The sequence below is a fragment of the Podarcis gaigeae genome (genome assembly GCF_964106915.1).
Source record: "Podarcis gaigeae genome assembly, chromosome: 15".
Taxonomy (NCBI): Eukaryota; Metazoa; Chordata; class Lepidosauria; order Squamata; family Lacertidae; genus Podarcis; species Podarcis gaigeae.
Window position 1 is genome coordinate 34,024,511 of NC_139692.1, and position 16,653 is coordinate 34,041,163.

Genomic DNA, 16,653 nt, shown 5'->3' on the forward strand with positions numbered 1-16,653 from the left:
CTTGTTCCTTAAAGGTAATTAGCAGACTTCGTTCTCATTTTATTTTTTTAAAGACCTTGGAAACCCCGGGTTGCTGAATGCAGGAATTTTTGTTGTTGCCGCATGAACTTTCACAGGGGGGGGGGGGGCGGCGGATAGAAGAATCAGCAAACAGCATAATCTCATGTGTGGCACAACACTGCGGCATGCAGCCAATTCTCCCTACTTAACTTGTCTGGGAAACTGGGGCATCTCTCGTTCTGATGCCAGACTTGGGTGGTGAGGGCCGGTCAAAATGAAGTCAAATGAAAACCACTGAGAAATAAAAGAGGGGGGCATTGGCATGCTCTGAGTAACCCAGGGCAGTGAGAATTAGACAAATTAATGGAGGATAGTGACTATCAGCTGTTTTTGGACTACAAAACCCATCGTCCCCAGCTAGCAGGACCAGTGATCAGGGATGATGGGATCTGTAGTCCAAAAACAGCTGGAGACCCAAGTTTGGGAAACCGTGCCCCAAGCAGAGAGTCTCTTCCCAGCCTAGCTAACGTTGATCCCTTTTAAATTGAAAGTGCTTGAGGTGGAAGCGGAGACCAGGGTAGCATGATGGTTAGAGTGTTGGGCCAGGACGTGGGTTCAAATCCCTGCTCAGCTGTGAAGCTCACTTGGTAGCCTTGGGCCACTCACAGACTGTGTACACACAACATTTTGTCCTAGAATCAGTGGAGACCGAGTATTTGTTTTTTCTACGTACACCACGCACAAACTAGATCGGCTGCATATCTTCTGACCCCGAAAAGCTCTTCTTGAGAAACTGGTTTCATTCTGAAAACAAAAGTTTATTGTAGATTGATTTTTGCATTACCCTGCCCTGCAAGCAGAACCTGAGCATAAGGCCTCTCCCCTCCTGAGTTTTCCAGCAACTGATATTCAGAAACATTGCTGCCCCTGACAGGGAATGCAAATTTTGCCCGATTTCCACATTTTTGAAGGACTCTCTCCTAGCACAATGCATTTCACAAGTTATTTCCACAAATACATCCATTTTCATTTGGCTAGGGAACTGCAGCCCTAACCTCTGAGAAACGCACACTTCGAATGATGGTTGTGTCTCGTTATTTTTCCAGGAAGGGTGAATTTTAAGCAAGTAAATCCAAACTGAACCAAATTTCTCCCGCGTCTCTGGTTGTGAGGGGGATATCTTGAAATCCAAAGCCCATTTGAGGGCTTTCGGTTTCCCTCAGTTAATCTCCTTATTCTGACATTGCGGAGGAACTTTCAAAACACCACAGCACATTTAATGATATTAATCTCCTACAGCACCCAGGTTTTGTATTTGAAAATAAATCAAATTTGTGCGTCCTGCTTATCCCCTGTGTTGGTTTTATTTTATTTTATTTCTTCAAATCAAAAAAAATCAGCAGCACCTCACATTTCCTGTCAGAGAGCCAAGTTGTCGGTTGAATGGCTTTTCCCGAGTCGGAATAACTGAGCAGGACACTCATGGGTAGCAGTGCGTGAAGGAAGCTATGGAGCCCAGAGAGGATGAACTGCTTTTTCCCTCTTCACTTAATTGAGAGAGAGAGCGAAGAATCCAACCACATACCAAAAAAGAACTGGGACATATTTGAGAGAAACAGCGGCCCACCTGTATCAGGGTGGGTCAGGCAACTGAAGGCAGAAATAGATACTGAACTGCCCATCCTGTCTCGTTAATTCAGCCTTTCCTCTGATTTTTTTTTTAAAGCACAATTATAGCAAAACAAATGCATTTTTTCCTCTCTCTGTGTGTGTGTGTGTGTGTTGTAGTTCCAAAATACCACCGCAAATTCGCCTCCCTTAGGAAGGAACTTAAATGGAAAGGGCGTATGTTCTGTTTCTTTTCTCGCCTCTTGTTTCCCCCACCCCCACCAAAAGCAACATTTTAATGAAATTATAGATCCACAGAATGCAAGGTAGAATGAAACATGGGATGCGACGCAGAAGCGCTCGATCTGCCATAAATGCTCAGCAACCGTGTCGTGCAGAAATTGACATTAGTTTTCGTTCAGTGGCATTACGGAAAGCTAATTTCTGTTCTTTCGCTGAAAAAGCATGTTTATCTCCTTTTTAAAAAAAAAAAAATCTTTTCTTTTTAAAAATATATTTTTAATTTTATTAGTTTTCAAAGAAACGGGGTAGAAGCTCGTATGCTCTGTTTCTTCGTGTTTACTTCTCGCTTTCAGCCAGCAGTTTTGCATTTGCCAGACTGGGACTTGGTAGCTTAACCAGCGCCATTTTAAATGGCTCTGGTGTGGCTCGCCTCTGAAAGCGGTCCTTTTCTGCTCCTCCTTCCTGGTCTACAAAATGGCTGCCCAAACCAAGACCACCCTTCACGCCATGCATTTAAAGTGATGCTGCTTTGAACAGTCAAGGCTTCCCCCACCCCCCAACACACAATCCTGCGAATTGTAGTTTGTTTAAGTTGCTGAGATTTGTCAGGAGAGCTTTATTCCCCTCCCAGAGCTTAGAAGTCTCAAAGTCCCCCATGAAGAGGGATTGATTGTTGAACCATTCTGGAAACTGTAGCTCCCTTTGTGGGCTGGAGGTTCCCCATATGCTTATGGTGTATCTTCCGTAAACAGCTATGTCTTCCCAGTTAGCAACTGGGGGAGGGGTCTGTACCCTGGCAGGACCCCCCTGTGGTGCCTCCCCCAAGCATCCTTTAAGATCAGACACCAAACCCTCCCCTCCATCAGGCTCCAGGTGGCCAACATCTTGGTTTTCCATGACACCATGGAAGATGGTTCAACTTCTAGCAGTGTTTTTCAGCCTGTGGGTCCCAGATGTTGTTGGACTACAACTCCCATCATTCCTAGCCAGCATGAGCAGTGGTCAGGGATTATGGGAATTGTAATCCAACAACATCTGGGGACCCACAGATTGAGAACCACTGTTCTTGGGCAATGTGGAAATGGCCACTGTCTGGAGCTGCCGGTGCCATCAATGAAAGACCTCCAGAAACCACATGGGGTTCCACCAGATCCCACTTTGCCGAGGTCCCTTTCAACCCAGCCTTGTGGGAGCACCAGGTCCAAGGCCTGCCAACCCCTTCAGATGGGCTTACTTATTTCTGTCCCCTGCATCCTGCTTCTATTCCTTTCTCTACATCAGAGGGTCCTTCAGATGTTGTCGGGCAGGCCTGCAACCCCAGCATCCCCTGAACCAACATGGCCAATGGCCAGGAGCTGTCCTTCAACCACACCTGCATGGCTACAGGTTCCCCATCCCTGGGTTTTGGCCCAGTGTCTGCCTGTCGACTAGCCTTGGTATGCGCTCACCTGCATTCAGTTGTGCTGGAGGGTAAGCTAGGTGGACAAAGACCTGTCGCTAGAGCTCAGAAGCCCCATCCATCACATGCAAACATGTCGCAGGAATTGATTTGTGCCTAACAAGACTCGCTGGCAAACAATCTGTCTGATAGGCTAAGAGTCGTTTTCTGAATTTGTTTACAAGTCAATCAGTGTTTGGATGTCTCACGTAATTCGAGGCTCCTGTAAATGTATAGCTGTGACAGGCTTGGCCTCGTTATTGTGCCATCTGGGCTCTGTCATCTCTTTGTTCTTGGCAATGAATTTATTCCTTTGTCCGCCTCTATGCATCTCTTCCCCTCTCCGGTCATGTTGCACATCAGCATCAGTCTTCTAATTGTTGGCTTTTAAATGTAACTTGCTAATACAAGGAGGGAAAATGGAAAATATTAGCAAGGCGCATTGCACAACGCAGGGTGACATCTGCTTTTAGCCAACAAATTATTTGTAATGGGAGAAAATGTATGCAGAACTGAATGCTGCTCAGATCTCACATTTCCTGATGGGTTGCTGTTTCCTGATGAGCAAGTTAGTTTGCTGTTCATTTTTATTCAAATTATTAACAGCTTCTCCAACATCTTAGAGTAATAATTAAGTGTGTGCATGGAAGATTGTGTCCTGTCGTGCGTTTAATAACACTCCCAAATTCCACCGCAAAAAAACCCCAAGACAGTGATTTTGTAAGGCTGTTACGCTAATGGTTGCAATCCTGCACTCACTTACTTTGGGAGTGAGCCAAAGTCTGTGCAGATCAGTGAGACTTATTTCTTAGTGCGCATCTATAGGATTCCACTATAGGTTTACCAGTTCATCTCATTGATTATCAGCACAGTCCTATGCTTAACTTGGAAGTCATTTTCACTGTGTTTGATAGGACTGCAAGCATGCTTGAGATTTCATTACACAGTTTTTTAAAATTATTTTTCCAAATTATTACAAATCAAACCAAATTAAATTTAATACCATTTCTTAAAATCAGCTTTCCTGTTCCAAACATGACCACCTCTATTTTCTCTCATAGTCTCATCATTTCTTATTTAGAGTCCAGCTGACATCCTTCACTTGCTGTTTAACCACTCTTCTAGCTGGCCGCTTTTTCCACCTTACAAGCATCACCTCTGTTACATCTTATAAATAAATAATCCGTTTCACGTGTGTAATCCTTCATATACATTGTTGTTCCAGACCGGGTTTGCTGGAACATTGTTCAGTTCTTTGCAGTGTTTATCTGGATGGTACAAAATCACATTCCATTCCTTCCACTGTTTACAGACTAGCATAGGAGCTGCAGCCATAAATAACTCACAGAATGCATATCCAAACTCTGCCATTAAAATTCCACTCTGGAGTTCTTCCTCAGCACACAGTTAAAAGCAAGATCTTTTCCTCAAATTCAGCCTCTTTACCACATCTGTTCAGCAGCATTTCATTCTCCCCTCCCCCCACTGCTTTTCTCCAACAGCAGTCTAGGAATAATTTTAAATAAAGTCCATTCATTCTCGGTCGAGGGGGGATGGCATATAGTAAAACCTTGTTAAATTCCTTGTTGAGCTTACTTCGAAAGGGGGGGGGGCTTTTGATTTAACAAACAGAGTAACATACAGTGGTACCTCGGGTTACAGACGCTTCAGGTTACAGATTCCGCTAACCCAGAAATAGTGCTTCAGGATGAGAACAGAAATCATGCTCCGGCGGCACGGCAGCAGCGGGAGGCCCCATTAGCTAAAGTGGTGCTTCAGGTTAAGAACAGTTTCAGGTTAAGGACAGACCTCTAGAATGAATTAAGTACTTAACCCGAGGTACCACTGTAGCAGCGGCTACACGACTCTTTCATTATGCAGGGAGGACAATGAAAAAAAGAGACCATTTGGAAACCACAAGAAAGCACAAAACACCTTGTTCTCCTTCTTCCTTTCCTGGCTATTGTAAGGATTCTCAAGCTTCAAAAAAACATTCAAATACCTTCAAAGAGCCAAGCCCAGTCCTTTCGGCAGCTGACTGATTGCAGCCCATTAGCATATGTAGGTCCAGGAGTGCCTCTTGATTAATGCCAATTGTCCAAATTATGGAGGAACCAGCCATAAATCATGCCAGAGGCTCTTTCATGGCAGGGACACACTCCCAGGTCGCACCCGCTCTGCCTTTCAACTTGGCAGACACAGGCTTGAGCGGCACATCAAGATGCAGTGAGCTCCCCAGACCCCACTGGGGAGCGTTGCCAGGATTTGTGCCTCATAAATCCTGGCTTTCCTCTGCCTGGACCTCCTCACAGCCCACGGAGGGTCTACAGGGAACGACCGCCATTGACTCGTGACATGACCGGAAACCCATGTTTGAGATTTCAATCTAGTTCACATTCTGATGGACTAAAGAACTGCTGGTGAATTGTGGAGCACATCTAACTGACTTTTAACACAAGTATATGTAACAAATTGCAAATAACTAGGGAGCGGGGAGAAAATTAATTCGGTTTGTGTTTTAAAATGAGTCGTGTCAAGTTTGCACTTTCTGAAACAGGATGAGAACCAAAACACAGCTGTCCTTTGATATTCACGCTTATCCGAATTTTGCATGCGGTTCTCCAATCAGCGCTTATAAAAACGCATGCATTAGGTAAAAGTGTGCCTAAAAATGAATAACTCGATTAAAAAGTATACAAAGATGCATGCTATTTGGAGAAGTAGCTGGCAAGAAAATGTCTGCATTAGTTAAAACTGCATATAAAAACGTGTCTATTGGGAAAAATTTGCCATAAAATGTGGAATAACTTTCGTGAGGATTTTTCAAGAGAAGTTGTTGTTGGTTTTTTTTTTGTTTTGTTTTTTACAAATTGCTGCAGGAATGTGGGGAATTGGGGGAAACATGAAAGTGACAGATCGCTCCATCCCTAGTGGCAACTTAGCAATTCCTATGTAGCACAGCCTAGTGGTTAGAGCATCTTCTTTGCAAGCAGACGGTCTCAGTTCCAGCCTCTGATGTCTCTAGATAGGGCTCGAAATGCCTGTTGCCTGAAACTCTGGAGACCTGTGGTCTGACTTTGTAGGAGGCAGCTTCCTATATCCCATGGGAACAGGTTTTCTAATATAATTGAAGCTGCTCTGCATAAGTGAGCAAAATGGGCTCCTCCTTCCTTTGCAGGCGGTTGGATTTTCTCATATGCAAGGTAATGCAGATTTAATCAGGGCCATGAAATTAATTGGCTAAGATGTCATTAATTGGGTGACGACTCCTATTAATTTGGTTGCAAGCTTATGTCGGTTATCTGGGATAGCCACTCTCCCTTCCTGCAGTTTCCAACAACTGGTATTCAGAAGTATATTGTCTCTGACAGTGGAGGCAGAACATCGCTAGCAGGGTTAGCAGCCTAACTCAGGGTTAGCAGCAGACTTGAGGTTTGTAGATATACCCCACCCCCCAAAAAAACCAGTACAGCAGCTATACAAGCAACACTGACTGGGGTGGAGTGGGGGAGCTGGTGGGGGGAGGGAACGGAATGGAGTACTGTGGAGCTGGGCACTGCTGACTGGCTGGCTGAAACCCTGAGCAGGAACACTCCATACTGCAACACCCAGCTTAATTAACTTGCACTTTTGGATGCCCTTTGTAGGAGGGGTTGTACAGCAAGGGAAATCTGTTCTCATTCAGTACCAGTGGGGTAACTGGAAGCATGTAGTTGGGCATTTTGGGGAACAAGATGCTGGGCTAGAGGGAACCTTGATCTGAACCAGCCCAGCTTCCATTATGTATTTATGGAGTTGGCTAAAGAAGAAACGCCCAAGAACAGGATTCTATGCTGTTGGTTACTAGATCTTGCAGGGAATTTTCCAGTGTGTGCTGGCAGGAGATACTCAACTCTGAAAAAGGTATCTCAAGTAGGGATGTTGTATAATTCTGATGAGAACAGAAATTGGGGCAGGGGGATTTGTGGATGCTCACCTATTCTTTTCATGTCTGCAACAGAGATCAGTCTAGCAAATACAATTGGTATTTCCTGTTATTGCTTTCAGTTTGCAAACGGCCTGGATAGCTCAGTCGGTTAGAGGATGGTGCTGATGATGCCAAGGTTGCAAGTTTGATCCCCGTATGGGAAATCTGTATATTCCTGCATTGCAGGGCCTTGGGCTAGATGATCCTCAGGATCCCTTCCAATTCTACGATTCTATGATACACGATTGTGTTTCCCCTCCCCCATTTGCATTATGTTTCCTTTGCATTGAAAGGAATGGAGTGGGATAATGTCCAAACAACGCAACGTGTGTAACCCATTACGCAACTTGCAAAATTGACATTGAGACTAATCATGTGGTTTGTGTGTCTTTTAATTTTTATTTCAAAACCCCAAAAAATTACAAACATCAAATTCAAAATCCATATTCATTTTCGAACATAAGCCTATTACATAGATTACCTAAATTAAAATATATCTAATTGCTCTAGGTTTCCCTTTGCTATATGTAAATACAACGCAATTAACAAATTATATTATAAATGATATTATAGATTCTCATATACCCCCCACTCCCCTTCACCCATGTGTGATCTCAATATTTTACTTCTTCCATCTTGTTGTGTTATTATAATTTAATAATTATTCAATTGATTCTATTATTTAATCATGTGGTTTTTGACGGAAGAAGAACTGCAGCAGAACAGAAACAAAGCTACAACATGCAATGAATATAGGCCGGGTCAGGAAGCAATGTCTTCTGACACCCCTTGTCATTGAGCAAATTATTTCACCCCTATATCTAAATAAAGCAGATCTTTTGGCAACTGTTGGTGCTGTCATAGTTTTATTCCTCTTTATCCAAATCCTCCATTGCAAAAAGCTTTCTGGAGTTGCTTTTAAAGCTCTCAGCCCAGTCATCGGTCTACACCTCCTGCCAGCTCTAATGGGAGTTGTGGTCCCCAAAATATGGAGGGCATCAGATTGGCAAAGAATGCTGTAGGTGAGGAATTGCACGCCAGGCAATTTACCCATGAGTAGGAGAGATGACTGGTGCTTGGTTTGGGGGCAGCATAAGTTAGCACCTGCTCAAGTCTGGGAAATGCTTCTTCTTCAACCCATCTCTTTGCTTCTCTCTCCTACAGTTTTCATCTGCAGCTTCATGGTAGCAGCCCCAATATTCGGCTACCTGGGTGACCGTTTCAACAGGAAAATTATTCTCAGCTGCGGCATTTTCTTCTGGTCGGCCATCACCTTTTCCAGCTCCTTCATCACTGAGCAGGTAAAATCAGGTGCAGAGGGAGCAGTGGGTGCTCTGCAGCTTATTCTGGTCTGTCTTGATCAACTAAGTATCACAGCTTTGCTTCTAAGCTTCCATGTGGAAGTTTTGCTAGCTTAAAAAGAGAGAGAGGCAAAAGTCTATTTTTTAATCGTATGCAGTGACATAGAAAAATACCAGCAGAAACTTTTGTCAACTGAATTGGACAGACCTTCCCCTCCCTAGCGTGTGACAAAACCCCACCGCCCAGGGAAGATTTGCCCTGAAACAACCTCGCCGTTGCCTCTTTGTCGCCTCTGTTTTGCCCTTTGAGCTCCAAGCTCGTCAGGTGCAATTTGGGGTTTGGCGTGCCGGGCGCTGCTCTTGCCTAATTTGGGGAGGCTAAATATAGCATCCTCCAGCAACCTCCAAGTCACACACCTGTTTCTGGACCCAGGAGTGGGAAGGGGTTGTTTGTGCCGGAGACATTGCTGCTTTCTGTTGCCAGTGCTGCGACGCCACAGTCCTCCGCAGCTGGGAACAGAAATGCTCCTGTTTTGCAACCTGCTGTTGAAGAGGGCTAATTAATGTATTCCTGGCGAGATCAATCAAAGTCGTGCCGGGCCATTTCCCTCCAGAAGGAGGGAACCAGCCAACCATCCCACACTCCTCTCGTCTCCTTGGTCCATCTGCATTCCTGGGATCACCCTCATCCTGTCACACCCAGATGGTGAGCAGCCACCCACGTGATCCCACGGGGTGTGCCGTTTCTAATAATTGAATGCTGGTTGTCACCTCGCAGGGAGGGGGCAGATGTTGCAGGCCGGCCGGCAGCGCAGGTCCATTTCCCAGGACTATTCACTGTTTACATTCCCAAAAGGGATTCCTGCCTCTGCCACGGGCTTTGCCTTGTGACCTCAGTCCCCCTTCTCTCGCCCTCTCAGTTTTCCTTTCAGTAAAATGGGTCAGGTATCTGCTTCGGCAAGACTTGTTTGGTTGCTAGCGGCCGGCGTAAAGGGCAACCTTCCTCTCAGTTTGCTGGGCAGGTGGTTCATTTTGGGTTTTTTAAAAAAAATATAATTTTTATTAAGTTTTCCATATTTAATTACATTTCAGAATCAAAAATCAAAGAATTTATAGCTTAAAGCATTGCTTAAATAAAGCATCGACCTCCTTCCCTCCCTTTAACAGACTTCCATATCACTTTACCAATTTCTTCACATTCCTATATTTCACTTTTTTACCTTATATCAGTCTTAAAGCAATCACCTTCTTATATGTAAATCAGCTTCTTAATTTCCCATTACCAAACATTTCAACTCAAACTTACAAACATTTTCAACTGTTTACAATTTTCTTTCATATAAAGTATAAATTTGCCCCAGTCCTTTTGGAACAGTTCATCACGGCGATTCCGGATCTTCCCCGTCAGTTTTGCCAGCTCCACATACTCAACCATTTTTACTTGCCAATCTTCCAAGGTGGGGAGTTCTTGTTGCTTCCATTTCTGGGCCAGGAGTATTCTTGCGGCCATTGTTGCATTCATGAACAAGGCCAGGTGGTTCATTTTGAGTTTGTTTGCTTCACTTACGACAGTCCCCGGCCTTGTGGCCGGCAGAGCCTCATAGCTGCGGTCACTTCCAGGGGTGGCTGGGTGTGCCTCGGAGACAAAGGACCCCACCTTTCCCCTCACACTTTCCACTTGGTGGTTGGCCGTCATGCGGTAACTTCTCCTTTCCTCCTTTTTTTTCCTTTTCGAACCTCACGTCAGGAAGTGGTGTTTTGCCACATGTTGTAGGTTACCGCAAGCGTGCTATCTTGAGGTGAAACGTGTCTGTGCCTGCCTCAACAACACAACAAAACAAAACAAAACAAAACCCCACCCCCAAAACCCTTCATTTCAAGTTTAGATACCTTGGGGATAAAAATACACATTTAATTATGTCAGTGGGTGCATGTCTGGGCTCCTCAGCTGCCGACTGCGGTGTGACAAAAAGGCGAGTATTTCTAAAAGCCTTTGGAGCCGCCATCATACTTTGCTTGGCTAGTCACCTCAGAGTCACAAGGAGTGGGGTTTTTTTAATTGATGGGAAGCAAAATGGAATATCAACCCTGCAGGGTGTGTTTACACTAGAGTTTTAAACTGGTTTAGGATGCACAAGTGGGATCTGCAACAAAATGTTGCAGTGTGGCCTGGGGTGGGTGGGTGTGGCCTAGGGGAGTCCCATGGGCCAGATTGAGAGGAGTTGGAAGCCTGCATGCAAAGCTCCCCATTGCTGTTCTAGCAGGTGTCCTATCATACAGAAATAGCCTGATAGAATCATAGAATCCTAGAGCTGGAAGAGACCCCAAGAGTCATCTAGCCCAACCCCTTGCAAAGTAGGAATCTGGTGGAAAGAATATAGAAACATAAGGTTTATTATTCCTGGCAAACAAGGCCATTCTGAGTGCCAGCTCACATGCTGCTGTCATGGAGCCACAATAAGAAGGTCTAACACTCATTGGAGAAGCAGCAGGAAGGTAGTAAAGCCTGAGAGAGAAAACCAACCTGCAGGTAGTTAAGAAGGAATCGGCAAGGGAAGAAAAGGTTGCCTTTCCGCCTGCTGCTTCAGGTAGCTTATTGCATGCTTTGTCGCTTTACTTCCAACATACCAGGGAGAGCTTGTTACCAGTTCTGTCATGATCGAATGATAAAGCGTTCCATTTCCTGCACAGTTGAAGAGAGGGGCCTGCTTTTTGGTGTTCCAGTGCTCATGACAAATACCGTTGTCCAAACAAAGTCCCCCCCTCCAGCTTTAGCAGCCAAAGGCTCTCCTTCTCTGCCAGCTCTAGACCTCGTCCATTCCTCCTGCCTCCCACCAATTTCCAAAAGGCAAGAGGACATTTCGTTCCTCATCGTGTTTCCTTGTGTACCTTTTAACTGACCTAATGGCATTCCTACAATCGACACCTCAAAACGTAGCTGGAAAGGCCCAGTATGTAAATTCTGGCATCTGGGAGTTGGTCAGTGCCTCAAAGCTGCCCACTTTCTCATTGTCTCCCTTCTCTGATGCCCCTAACGAAGGCTGGTCCATTAGGGAGAATGGGGCACTGCCCCACCAGCCACAACTCCCTTCCTGCCTCCTTCCTTACAACCAGTTCAGCGGCTGGTTCTGCCCATCAGCTTCCTCTTCGTCAAGGCTGCCCTTGGAGAACCCATCAGGGAAGAATCCTGTGAACTATAGTTTGTCAAGGGTGCTGAGAGCTGCTGGGAGACCCCTGTTCCTCTCACAGAGCTACAGTTTCCTCCAGAAACTGCTTTAACAACAATCAATCGCTCTTCCCAAGGAACTTCATGGAATTGTCCAGTTCTCTTGTTTTGCAGCCATCGGTGCACGCAACTGCGTTTATTATTTTATTTCTATTATTCTGTGTTTTTCTCCTCTGCCACGGCAACGGTCATTGGGAAGCATTGAATCCATTAATGGGAACGCAATTAACAGGATATCTGACAGGGTCAGTTTGCAGCATCCTGTTCCTGTGTTGGCATGTTAAAATACAGACTTTGTTCTCCATCTCTCTCTTTCTCTCTCCCTTTTTATAACTTTGGCAGCTAGCAAAAGGCTTCCCGTATTTGGGAGGTGAGGTGCAGTGTGAGAATGGCTTGGAAATTCCCGGAATAAGCTTAGTTATTGTGCCCTTTGGTGTCTCTTCACTGCCAGTTCATTCTCACAATGTGGATGGCCCAAGTGGTACCTGCAACAAATTGTTGCAGAGTGGAAGACTCCTGTTGAGGATGACAGCCAGCCAGCCGACCACTAAGCTGCAGAAGTACTTATGCCAGGAAGAAAAATAACATTGACCAGAGTGGCTGGGGTAATCCAGTCAGATGGGTGGGATGCAAATTACTGCTGCTGCTACTACTACTACCACCTTCAAGGCAGACAGTGAGCTTTTTGGCTATCCATGGGTGTGATTTCTGGCCTCCCACATCCCCCAAACCCAAAGGGTACAACTGTCACTCCTTTTGTCCCGTGAAACCAGGTGTTCATTTTTATTTTTAACCTGCGTTATTTTTATCCCACCGCTCCTACTTTCAAGGCAAGTTGCAAATCAATACAAGGGGAGTTTAGCATTCCGATTTGAAGGTGAAACCGGTGATCTATTATGCAGAGGGAGCAATAAAAAGCACACCTAATTATACGGCAGGAACACATGCAGCCCGAAAGGGAAACCCATAATCAGCTGGCGCTTCGTCCAGGACACCTGCCAAGATAAGGTGGGCCTGCACACCCTCCTGGAAGTTAATTCGGAAGGTAGGCAGCCACCCAATTCAAAGAAATATTCAGCGATTAATCATGCAACGTCCATTTAAATCTGCATCTTAAAAAATTGTGGGGGAGGTAGGAAGAAAAATGCTGCAATAAAGCAGGACTGGGGAGCCTGTGGGGGGAAAGCTAGAAGTATATAAAATTATGCACACGATAGAGGAAGGTTTTATCTCCCTTCCCCACAACACTACAACTCAGGGAGGTGCAATGAAGATTTAGGACAGAGTACTTAACTCAGGGACGTTGGTGGCCTGTGGGTTAAACCACAGAGCCTAGGACTTGCTGATCAGAAGGTTGGCGGTTCAAATCCCCGTGACGGGGTGAGCTCCCGTTGCTCAGTCCCTGCTCCTGCCACCCTAGCAGTTCAAAAGCACGTCAAAGTGCAAGTAGATAAATAGGTACCTGGTGGGAAGGTAAACGGTGTTTCTGTGCGCTGCTCTGGTTTGCCAGAAGCGGCTTATTCATGCTGGCTGCATGACCCGGAAGCTGTACGCCGGCTCCCTTGGCCAATAAAGCGAGATGAGCGCCGCAACCCCAGAGTCGGCCACTATTGGACCTAATGGTCAGGGGTCCCTTTACCTTTACTTACTCAGGCAACACAAACTATGGAACTGGCTCCCGCAGGAGGCAGTGATGACTACCAGTTTGGATGTCTGTGAAAAAGGATGAAACAAATTTATGATGGAGAGGGCTATCGATGACTACTAGGCATGGTGTGTTGCCTCCCCTGTCAGAGGCATCAATGCTTCTGAATATCAGTTGCTGGAAAACTCAGGAGGGGAGAGGCCTCTCATGCTCAAGAACTGCTTGCAGGTGGAGCAACGAAGGATGAATCTGCAAAGTTTTGTTTTCAAAATGAAACCAGTTTCCTAAAAAAAAATGCTTTTGAAGGTTAGAAGGTATATGCAATAGATCTAGATTGTGCATGGAGTACGTAGGAAAAAAACAACTCCTCCATCTCCACTGATTCTAGAATAAAACGTTACGTGTACACAGCCTTTGAGTGGACCAACACAAGTGAGCTTCACGACTGAGCAGGGATTTGAACCCTTGTCTTCCGGGTCCTAATCCTGTACCACAGTGGTTCGGCTGCAGTGCTGCATACACCACGGCTTCAAGTGCCACCTTTTGACTCTGGTGTCTCCACCACCACCACCAGATGTCCACCATCAATAGTGGAACCCAATCGACTTTCCAGAACGGACGTTTCCCTGCCCCTTGCTTTAATCTAATACAAAAATTCAGGAATTGGACCTGCAACTTTTTTCCCCTCCTTCATGGCAATGACGTGTTCTGTGTGCTGAGCTATGGGCTTCTCCTCTACAAGGCCGTAGGATATTTTGGTCCCAGCTGTGTGTTTCTAAAAAACAACAACACACCACAAGAATTTCAGTTCCACGTAAACGTATCTCAGGATCTGGATGCGTGGAAGCCTAGCCCAGAGGCCTCGCCGCTCTCTCTGGGATTTCCTGCAGCCTCCGATCGCATCACATGCGTTTTCTAATGCTTTCTGACCCCGGGATTTAAGGATCATGTGCTTTTTGAGATGGCGAGGCAGTTTGCCCCTGGGCTTTAGACATACTTCAGCAGATTATCGCTTTATCACTGGCTGCGGAGCTCTTGGAGAACAGTAGCGTAATTCTCCTTTTCTTAAGCAATTTAGGAGGAGAGCAAGAGGAGCAGGGACACATTTAGGCTTATTAAAGTATGGATTACTTGCATGGCTGGCCGTGCACGGATGCAGGAATGGGGTGTTGGTGAGGAATGCTAGCGTGGGGAGGGGGTTCTCGAACCTTTGCAAAAAATACTATTTCGATTTTAATGCATTTAAAGAGATTGCAGAAGAATACCAGGGAGGAGTACATTGCCGGGCTGAGCCAAATTTTGATGGGCAAAGAGTTTTGGAGTGCTGGGGGTGTTTCCTGCAAACTCTTCAAAGCTGCTGTCTTTTTCTTCACAGCCTGTTCGCAGCTTCCCTCTTTTCGTACAGTGTTTTGAAGACAGTTTTTTTCCTTTTGCTGGCTTGCGATGAAGCCAATCAGAGTTTATATTATTAGTATTAGTAGTACTGGTAGTGGAAATAGCAACAGTAATTTAACCGCTTTCCAAAAATGTGTCTCGGAGCGATATACATAATGCAATGAAAACAGCCTAAAGCAGTTAAAAGGAAAACGGAAAATAACAGCAGCTTAGTTTATTATTATTATTATTGTTGTTGTTGTTGTTGTTGTTGTTCATAGCCAAGAGGGGATTTGAACCCTGGTCTCCTTAATCCTAGTCCAACACTCTAACCACTAGGCCACACTGGCTCCCTACAGCAGCTTAGTTTAGAAGCAATATAAGGTCGACACCTATGGCAGAGACTTGGTCATCCAACTGGGAAAGCAGGTCACAATAAAAATATAAATCGCCTTTGGAAAGTGCAGGTACTGTTGTATCTCGACAGCTGCACAGAACAGGGGCATCTGCACTGAAAGCCCTACTCCGAGTTACTCCAACTATAATAATAATAATAATAATAATTTATTGTTTGTACCCCACCCATCTGGTTGGGTTTCCCCAGCCACTCTGGGCGACTTCCGACTTCCAAAGATAAAAGATACACTGAAATGTCACATATTAAAAACTTCCCTGAACAGGGCTGCCTTCAGACTATGTAGCTAGCATCATAGCATCGCTGCACCAACCAGATTTCAGGATGTGATGTCATCTCAAAGCCTCAACATGTGAACTGTACTTCCTGCCCTCACTCTGAATGGGTGGGTGTTTTGTGCCCCTTTTCCAGCCCCCTCCCCATTATTTCAGGGAGTGGAGTAGGGTATTTCACAATGGGGACGGCATTGTTCCATGAAATTCTTGCACACACCCATTGCACCACAGCCTTGGTTTAAAATACTGTTGCAGACTTAAAAAGGATCAAAAGTTGTCTTGTTTATTTGTCCTGTCTCGAATTATTCCCAAAAAACACACGAAAGGAATGCCAGGCAGTCGCCGTGTCATTATCATACAGCAAGTAAGGCTAATGACTCAGCAGCCACTTGACATTTCTTTTGTATGGGTGTAATATATCTGTTTACTCAAAAGGACAATGTCCCAGACTTTAACCATCCATTCTGAGTTGGCTGGCATATATATATATATATATATATATATATATATATATATATATATTTATTTCTGTCCTCCATTTTCCTGTAGTTGTTATTCTGCTGGCTCCCAAAGGAAGGCCATTCCCTCTACTTCCGACATTTAGACAGTGAGTGCCGATTGTTATCATCCTCATGGAAAAGAGGGAGGTTTTGGAAGGTCTGAGGGAGTGTCCCAGTTTGCAGAAGCTCGCACACACACACACAAATTAGAGGGCAGAAACTATCAGAGTGAGGGAAACCCTGGAAACAGGTCACTGAGGACTGGGCATCCTTGAAGTCTCTGTGTCTACGTGCCAAGCTGCTTGTGAAGGCTGGTCTGCACCTCAGCTCTCCATGGCTTTGTCCACTCAAGGCTAGAGAAAAGGCAGAAAGTCAGTTCTGCTTGTGTTTAAATTCGTGCTTTCCGGAACGCTGCGTGGACCTCAATGCAGCCACCTTTCGAAAATAGCATTTCTCCGAATTTTGCAGTCCAGTTCTCTAGCTATGAAATTTGCGCAAGCGGGTGTATGGGTGGGTGTTCAACGTCTCCCTTCCCTACTTGTTTCTAAATCTAAATAGTCCATCAAAGGTGTTGCTAATTGAATACACTCGGAGTCGAGAGTGGATTTCATGCTCTTTATTCAGCTCATAGTGGTGAGGAGGAATGGAAGTCCCCTCAAAG

General features: G+C 45.2%; 1 protein-coding gene and 1 long non-coding RNA gene across 3 annotated transcripts in view; both read left to right on the plus strand.

Annotated features, from left to right (window-relative positions):
* Nucleotides 1-16,653, plus strand: part of LOC310832766 — a 119,214-nt gene that overhangs the window by 65,991 nt on the left and 36,570 nt on the right. The window lies entirely within an intron of this gene.
* LOC310832580 (sphingosine-1-phosphate transporter SPNS2-like) overlaps nucleotides 1-16,653 on the plus strand; it is a gene marked incomplete at its 5' end in the record, with an annotated part of 98,597 nt that overhangs the window by 45,374 nt on the left and 36,570 nt on the right. For both annotated transcript variants that reach the window (XR_014558339.1, XM_083714590.1), the window contains one exon: nucleotides 8,421-8,557. Coding sequence is in view for 1 of the 2 variants with exons in the window: in XM_083714590.1 (XP_083570716.1) it covers nucleotides 8,421-8,557 (137 nt within the window). The remainder of the gene's footprint in view (nucleotides 1-8,420; nucleotides 8,558-16,653) is intronic.